This window comes from Anabrus simplex, chromosome 9 (genome assembly GCF_040414725.1).
Source record: "Anabrus simplex isolate iqAnaSimp1 chromosome 9, ASM4041472v1, whole genome shotgun sequence".
Taxonomy (NCBI): Eukaryota; Metazoa; Arthropoda; class Insecta; order Orthoptera; family Tettigoniidae; genus Anabrus; species Anabrus simplex.
In genome coordinates, this window is record NC_090273.1 from 3,194,005 (window position 1) to 3,203,276 (window position 9,272).

A 9,272-nucleotide genomic window follows, 5' to 3' on the forward strand; every position below is an offset into this window, starting at 1 on the left:
GAAAATTGGCATCTCTGCATTAGTGGTGCAAGTCCAGCATTTCACTCTGTAGGAGAAACCTTGTCAGAGGCCAGTGAAAGAAAACCCATTAGAAGTACTCACTACTCGAGATATGAAACGTACAGCGAGATTGATCAGAGCGAAGTTGTTATTGGACTGTTACCAACAATATTCAGACTGTGAAGCTGCAGTACTGGAATATACAGGCTAACACAGTATCGTGCAGTGCATGTAACCTCTTTAGTCCTTAGCTAATGGGTTCACCGGATTGTCCTCCTTTGTAATTCATATTTATCCTTACGAGCTTCTACGCACATTAACTCGAAATCTTAGATACTTGACCAAGTTCGATGCAAATTCGTTATCTTGGTGATATTCATAAATCTCTTCAGGCTCCAATTAGAAAATTCTAAAACTTACTTTGTAATTTCAGTATCAAAAATGGCTTATTAAATAAATAAAAATTTTGATGTAACATGCTTTTATAGAGTTATGTGTAGAGCAATTTCAATACTTGCCAATTCTACCCAAAGATTATAAAAGCTACTACAGTGTTTGTAGATGCCTTCTTGATGCCAGTGTTGTCGAAATGAAGCTGGCCCAATAAACACATTATTCTTTGTTCATTTGTTTGGTTGACAGAACATAACAGTAACATGATAATAATTTTGCATTTAGTTAAGATTGTTCTCCATTTTTTTGCAATATTCTACAATAGCAAAATCAAATTTGAAAGTGGTGTTCTTTTCTGTCAGAAAGTTCAAAGTTCAATTTTAAATTTAACAAGTGGTTCTCTGAACTGCAGTAATTTTAACAACCAGTTCGACTGAATGGTGACCACTGCTTGTGATCACGGAATGACTGAGGTTGGTGACAATAAACTGTAATAGTCTTATACAGTTGTTTAACACTTGTATAGTTATACATTGAATAAACCCTGTATGAGCGTTGCATATTTTTCTTACTAATGAACGTGGTATACGCACGATATTACCACGTATGCACTCGTTCGAAGCCGTAGGAATTTCTTCCTGCAGTTCACCGACATATTTCTTCACATCCATGGTCACTTTTGCTGGTTAGGTCGATCTGTATATAAATATGAATGTTATCGGTTGAAATAGGTGAATATCCAGTTATGTACAGAATTTCAAGCTGCATCTAATGCCGTTAACAAAATAATGTTGAAGAGTAATCGAGTGTGAAAATATTAATATAACGAAAAGTTACGTCAAATAAAGAATCTTCATTGCATGAAACCTTTCATGTCATAACTCCCATTACATCTTCACTGTGTTTGTAATTTTTTCACTGCTGGTAACGAAACATTTCGGCTCAACGTAGATAAGTTTGATTTTAATTTTTTTTTTAAATTTCGGTATGTGTCTTTCCTTACAGTCATATGCAATCACGAAAAAGTCAGTCGCTGGCCAACGTGTTTACTATTAACTTTACACGAGGGGTCAAAGCGAGGCAAACGGTCTCCGGATACGGAAGTTATTTTTAAAACAAACCTCAAGTCTTTATCTCGCTTAATTCTTAATTTACAACCGGAAGAACGTCTCGTTTGTTTAGGTTTTACACGTGACACTGCTGGCTGGATGTTTTGCGAGTAGGGATCTCTCAAAGAGTGTGCATATAAATCTCCAGACAGTCGTATGCACTGCAGTGTTCATTTTATCAGTAATATAATATTGATCCAATAAAAATCAGTGATAAGTGAAGTGCATTGTGTTTGTGAAGGCTGTGCAATTTACAAGTGTGTGCTTGTGCGTACGGGTCCTTAGTTCAAAGAACAAAGGCAGAAGGGTACACAATAGATCCTCATATTAAGAAGAAATGTTCCATAGTGATAATTGTCACTGATAATAAATCATAACCTTTCCTACACTCATGTCCATTATGCTATGAAAACTTCAAGTTCGCAGGATATAAGGCCAACTCTAGGATCTTTCATTAAGTCACTTCTGACTTTGTTAATGACAATTCGAGCATACTCCTTCGTAAATTTATATTTATATTTAAAACTTCCATGGGTCACTCTCCCTCTTAACACATTGGAGACGCCGCTCGTAGAAACTACAGACGCACGATTTCATTGCTGCTGACAGAGCTCAGAGAATCTACGGGCACGTTTTCACTGTCGCTAAAAAATAGTAGCTGCCGTTTCAGTTAGCTCTGACTTAACTAAGATAAAGTTGAGTGCTTCTATAAACATAAAATGTACTAGTTATGAACATAAGTCTGGAGCTCTTCTTTCAAGGTATTGATAACACAACCATGTTCCTACATAACCTGGGGCTGCATCGTCGGTGACTCTCAGCTGTGAAATGGGCGGGAAAGTACGTACGGTACATGCGGACAGGAAGAGTGTGTGTTTGAGAGGCAGGCATGTTTGTGTAATTCCTGCGAATATTTAGCGTGCTTGAGGCAAGTAAATGTAGATAATGAGCTTAATTTCAAATTGGCGTGAAGTGTAATGTGGTTTTATACCGCTTACAGAAGTGGGTGCTGCAATACTGTTTTATACCGCTTCCTAAGAATGTGGCTGTTTCCCGTATACAGATGACAACCTGCAGCAACTCGATGCAACCCTGCTGTCAAACAACGAACAGTGGGAAAGCAAATTACTGGTTGTAAACAAGGCTACCTGTGCCAATTGACCAATTAGGTTAGAATCTGTATTAGTGTGTTTCAGTAGATGTGTCCATAATTTTAGACGGATTTTGAAGTATTAACCGAACTGGCATCCATAGCTGCGTCAGATTTTTCGTTTGTAAAACTTCTTATCTTCATAAATTTATATTTAAAATCACTGCACTATTATGATAATTAAAACTCTTTTTTTTTTTTGTAGAAGATAATGTGACTTTACAAAAGAAAATATTTAAAAATCCTCCTTATCAATACAAATCAACTCATCTGTTAGATGAGTCCTCTTGAATGGACTTCTTTTCAGGCTCACGTCACTAATAGACTCGATAAGGTTTTACTGAAAAAACAAAGCACTCTTGATAAGAAATTGAATAGCTTAATAAAAGCTTCTCACAATACCCCAGACCGCAGAATTATGCGGAATCGATACGTCCTTCAACCACGACGATTTAATTATTACGTTGGCTGAATCTGAATTAGCGGTTAATAGGTTACCTACAGACGTTCAAAATGAGGTTAGATATGAAGTTAAGCGAAAGTTACTTTCTTCCTTCGATCCGAAACATGCCGGTACTGGTAAACCCAATAAAGAACAAGTCACCGACATACGCAATCTCAAAAAGAAAATTAAGGATAACGATTTAATGGTAACTAAAGCAGATAAAGGTAATGCTACTGTAGTTATGAAGAAAAGTGACTACGCAAATAAAGCTCAATCCTTCTTTACTAACAATAACTTTCAACGTAATAAAAAAAGATCCCTCTAATAGAATACAAAGAGAACTGAAAGCTTTAATTAAGAACCTTTTGTTCTTATTTAATGACCTAGAAAAATCAAAATTGATCATCATGAATCCCAAGTTACCCACGGCGAAAGCGTTACCGAAGATTCACAAGGCGGATGTACCCATAAGGCCCGTTATTAACTTCAGAAGTAGTCCGACGTACAAAATATCCCAATATATTCACAATATTCTTAAAACACATTACTTCCTTCAAGCTAACACGTCAGTTAAAAATTCCCTGGAATTGTGCAATAGAATAAAAAATCTCACGGTACCAAAACATTACACCCTTCACTCCTTTGACATAGTCAATATGTACGCGAATGTACCCGTCAATAAAACCATCGAAATAGTAAAAACAACCTTTCCAAATTCAGTAAATTGACCGTAGGGGAGATAGAAGAGTTTGTTCAGATTCTCAAGTTCACATTAAATAATGGGTTCTTCACTTTTAACAACATCATATACCAACAGGAGGGTCTTCCTATGGGGTCACTGGCCTCGGGAATCCTCGCTGATATTTACGTAGATTTCCTTGAATACACTCTTATTATAAGTAAAATTAATGGGATCAAACATTGGACTCGGTATGTGGATGATACTTTTATTATCCTGGATTCTCACATTACTGATAACACCGTCCTTGAATTACTTAATAATCTGAATCCGCACATAAAGTTCACGATAGAATCTGAGAACAACAATTCCCTTAATTATCTCGATTTAACTATTACCCGCAATCAGAACAAAACCCTTTCTTTTAATATTTACAGGAAGCCCACTCACACAATAAACACAATCCACCAAACTTCTCTACACCCAGGGACACAGAAGAAGGCAGTTTACAATAGTATGATTTTCAGAGCTCTCAATGTTCCGTTATCCCGTAAGAATTTTAGAAAGGAAATCAACACCATTTATGCAATAGCCAAAGGTAATGGTTTCAGTAAAGCTTTCGTGAATAAAATTCTCAATAAATTTTAAAGTAAACCCAAGACCACCTTAGAAAAAGAATCTTCCCCTAAAGAGAAGTTCACCACATTTACCTTCAATAATAATAACATATATCCTATTTCAAACATCTTTAAAAAACACAAGTTAAAAGTAGCTTTCAAGACTGTTCACACCAATGTGAAAACGTTTTTTAATTTTCAAACTGTCAACAGCCACCAAAAATATTCAAACTCTGGGATATACAATAAAATGCCAATCATGTCTTTCAACCTATATTGGGCAAACAGGCCGCAGCTTCAGTGTAAGATACTCTGAACACCTCAGTGCCCTAAAGTATAATCACTACTCAGCCATGAGCGAACATTGTAGAGAGAAAAATCATAAATACACAACAATTGATCAAGATTTAAAGATCCTGCATTACGAACAGAAAGGTCCCCTTACTTAATATACTAGAGAATATATATATAGATATCGACCAATATAACAATCCCAGATACAACTTGAATGAAATCAATGAAAAGAAAAATATTTTATTGGAAACCTTTGTCCCGCTCATCTGCGATTAATTCAGTAGTAAAAATGAGTTTCACTACTGACATTCTAGAACAAGACCCGCCCTTCCATCAACACACTCCTTCCGTGATTCACATCGTCCCTCCCTCCTCGCCCCTCCCAACCACATCGATACAGATACACAGTAAGCCACACACGGGCAATGTGACTTGAGACTGACAAGGTCATCTCCATTCGAGACGACAACTTTTGTTTACAAGTAAGTTATATGAGTTTTCTTTTCGTACATCATTTTTAACTTGTTCTTCATCCATTCATATTTCCTTTTTCTCATTACAGATGTTACACACGTTTTAACCCATAGTATTGACGGTCTCACTACACTCCTCAGCACAGTGTCTTCATTTTAAGTCAGCAGTTTTAATTGACAATTCAAGAACGATCTATTAGACGAGAGGACTTTATACCTCAATATTCACTAATCATGATCATTGTCACTTCACTTCATTACGATTTTTAATTTGTTTGTGTATTATGTAATTACTGTTCTGCTACTGAAGATGGCCTTGAGATTAGGCTGAAACATGTATAGACTTTGCTTCATCTAACAGATGACTTGACTTGTATTGATAGGAGGATTTTTAAATATTTTCTTTTGTAAATTGATAACCGTCAATACGGAATGAGATTATAACTTGCAAAGATAATGCGATCTTTCTAAATATTCCAAAAGTTGTTATAATCATGGTCTACCGTAGCACTGAAAAAATTACAGAAACCATTAAAAACCGTGCGATTTCTGGAGGGTAGCACATTCCAATATGGCCGTCTCCAGTGTGTTAAAAGTGTTTTATTTTATGAACATTTCCAGCCCCATAACCTCAAAATGTTCTGTCGTCTACTGTATATTAAAAATACCGTGGAGATCATCGTTATTTTCCGTTCTTTCAATATGTGCTCAATGGATAAGTCTGATATTTCACCATGGTTATGTTACTGCAGACAGTAAAATAAACTGATCATTAGTTTCTTTTTCATTACTTGCTGCTATACAGTGCTTATACAAGGGTCCTAGTCTGTAACTCAGTGAATAACTATAACAGATGTATACACAGGAGGGTTATACACGGTTTATTAGTAACAAATTGTACATAAACTGTGTATAAACCTTGTATACACCATTTGTTAGTAAGACTGTAAATGTATTTAGGAGATGTAACTTTTATACTGTATAAAAGTACGCTAGCTATCATTATACGATACCACAGGACTGAACTGAGACCAAAATTGACAGTGAAGGTCTGGCATCTGTATAGTGCCTTAGGCATCCCGTATGAGTCCAACCTATGTATTAGCTGTCCATTGAAAGGTACAATTCACATGACTCGTGGTTCCTGGCAATATACTAAATGTAAGAAACTGAGAGATGTAATGTCATTAACATGTATGTTTGGTAACAAGATGAAACATGGCTTTCTTTTTCCTCTGCAGGTTTAGAGATTTGTTATCCACCTGTGATCGTCCACATGCTGTGTTCTGGAAACAAGAAGCACATGCAGCCTGGAATTGCATACCTCTTGGTTAGCAGTGTGTAAATTATTCAATTAATTTTTATATAGCTACTTTTCTGAATTATACCTCTGTCTTTATAACTGTATTTTTAAGAGATAATGTAAGATATCCTGTTCCAGAATGAATGTTACTGTAGATATATGAGAGATAATTATTTCTTGTGGTGTATTTGTTTTTGAAAATACTAGTTTAATGAGCTGAAAGGAGAACTAATAGGTTAGTCAATGTTAGTTATTGTTATTTTCTGTTTCACATCACATAGTATATTTTGATAAACTTGTACATATTTATTATGAACTGATGTTTCATTAATAGTGTTTTTAATTTAGAAGTGTAATATTGTAAGTGCTGTACTTCATGGTCAGATGTTCAACAGATAAGAGCTCATTTGAAACTTAAATGCATGTCAAGTCACCACTGATCCGCATTGCAGGCTCTTGAGTGACTGTTTCAAACATCTCCTGAGGTAAATTATTCCTCTATATTTGCCTCAGTTTATCCTCTTGAATGACAACCTTTTTGATCTATCCTAAACTCCACTCAAGCTTATTCATCTCTCCACTGACAGGTCTCATTGTCCCAGACCTACTTTTTTGTTGGAAATTATGCAGAAGAAATCATACTGCTTTCCTGTCAGTTCTTGAATCAAGTAATGTGGGTGATATTTGCATGCACTAGAACCATATTTATATTTTAATTTATTTTATGCTGCATCGTTGAGACCCTGAAGTACCAGACAGTGAACTGCATAATTTACTACAACCCCATGAAGAGATCTGAAACCTTTATTTCCAACCCCATGAGGTACTTCATCCAGTAGGATGACTCTTTTTAGACATTGGATTGCTTGGTAGGTTTAAGATTTTTTAAATTCCTTGACAGTAGTGTAAAGAGCAGAGAGAGTTTTTGGCATGTTGCATACTATGTGCAATATTTACTGGCATAATTGTCGCATTTTTTCCTTTGAATATTATGGCCAAAAACTCAGATGCTAGATGTTCGCCAGCTATTCAATCGATTAAGGGATATTTTACAGGGTAACTAAATCTCCATACAGCCTGGGTGATTGTATAAAACTAGGTATGGTATTGCATGATGTTTTATTTCGTTACACAATATTTTTAACAAATACACTCAGGTTTTACTTCAGTTACGCTGATTTGTTAAGCCCATAAAGTACATGCCATTGAAGTGCGTGCGCACCTCCACTGCTTAGTATCGACCGGGTATGGATACCTGGACCAAAAGAAAACTAAATCAGTCAACACGTTATCATATCGGATACTGGTATTGGCAAATTAAAATACTGTAATAGCAAGGAAAGAGGTATGTTTAGAAATAAAATGTTAAAAGGATCCAAGGCAAAAAAAAGTGGTTCATTGTGGTCTGAGGAGACAGAGAAGAAACACAACAAAACAGTGAAGAAGTATTGGAAAGAAAGGAAGAGAACATCAAAGGCTGTGGCACGTGATGACGATAGAGAAGAAAGTCTCATTCGTTACATCCACTTCTGTTCATAGTTTCTACTATCAGAATTGGGAGAATTGCTGTCATCTGTGCCTGTCCATAAGCAAGTCAGCAATACAAATCACATACCGCATGGATGGCAAACCAGGACATCCATCATGGAGCTTCATTATGCAGATGACAATGCTATATTTTCACAATCAGTGGAAGAACTCCAAGCCATGTTGGATTCTTTCACTGAGGTATATCACAAATTGGACCTCAAACTGAACATCCAAAAACCAAAATATTTACACCTGCTGGCTCCTGAAATTTCGCCCAAGCACCTAATGTAACAATGAACAGACAGCTGCTTCATAACGTTGAATGCTTCCCATATCTTGGAAGCCAATGTTGATGTAGAAGTTCATCACCGTCTTAAATGTTCTGGGACAGCTTTTGGGAGACTGCATCAAAGAGTAACAATGATCATGACATCAGTTGCTCTACCAGGCTACTTGTGTTCAAATCTGTTGTAGTAGCAACTCTCTTATATGGATGTGAGACATTCACAATGTACAGGCGCCTCCTATAAATACTTGATGTCTCAAAGGTATCTTGAAAATTACCTGGAGGATAAATGCTTGAATAACAGCGTTCTAGAGAAAGTTGCAAGTAGCCCGACATCAGCTACAACACATAATTCATCTCATTCCAAAACGAGTACTTTACTCTGAATTAAGAAAGGGCCGCTGCCGTATTGGAGGTCTGAGAAAGAAAGACTGCATCAAAGCCACCATGAAGAAATGTAATGTTGATACTGACAACTGGGAAATAGTCGTAATTAATGATCTTCATGTTCCGTGTTGATGATTCCCTAATATCAAAGGAAGTTACTTAAAGGATATTCCACCTAATCAGCACTATAACAGTCTGTCTTAAATAGCCTGTTTTGTTGTTAGTAGTAGTTTGTCCCCATTTAGTAGTAGTTTGTCCCCATTTAGGACCATCTTCGGCTGACTTATACATACTTCAAATAGCACACATACACCAAAGATATAATATCTAAAAATCTTGAAAGATTTAACACTTCACTAAAATTCTTCCGTTTCATCGCTTTTTTTAAAATTGAATATTTGACAATAAAATATTTAACATTGTCTGTCCACATACCGTTTCTTACAATGTATTGTTCATTAAATATAATATTCCTCTCATTAAAGGGTTAACTTGTCATATTCAGAGTAAAAGAATGTTCAAAATACTGTAAGTGCTGTCCATAGGAAATGGGACGTTGTTTCACTCATCAAATGTCTTGAGTTTTGGTTCTGTAACAAAGCCTAG

General features: G+C 36.0%; 1 protein-coding gene across 1 annotated transcript in view; it reads left to right on the top strand.

Annotated features, from left to right (window-relative positions):
• Positions 1 to 6,833, top strand: part of LOC137502198 (mediator of DNA damage checkpoint protein 1-like) — a 256,189-nt gene extending 249,356 nt beyond the window's left edge. The window contains exon 11 of the mRNA XM_068229239.1: positions 6,402 to 6,833. Coding sequence (XP_068085340.1) covers positions 6,402 to 6,407 — 6 coding nt within the window. The 3' untranslated portion in view covers positions 6,408 to 6,833. The remainder of the gene's footprint in view (positions 1 to 6,401) is intronic.
• Positions 6,834 to 9,272: the final 2,439 nt, after the last annotated feature.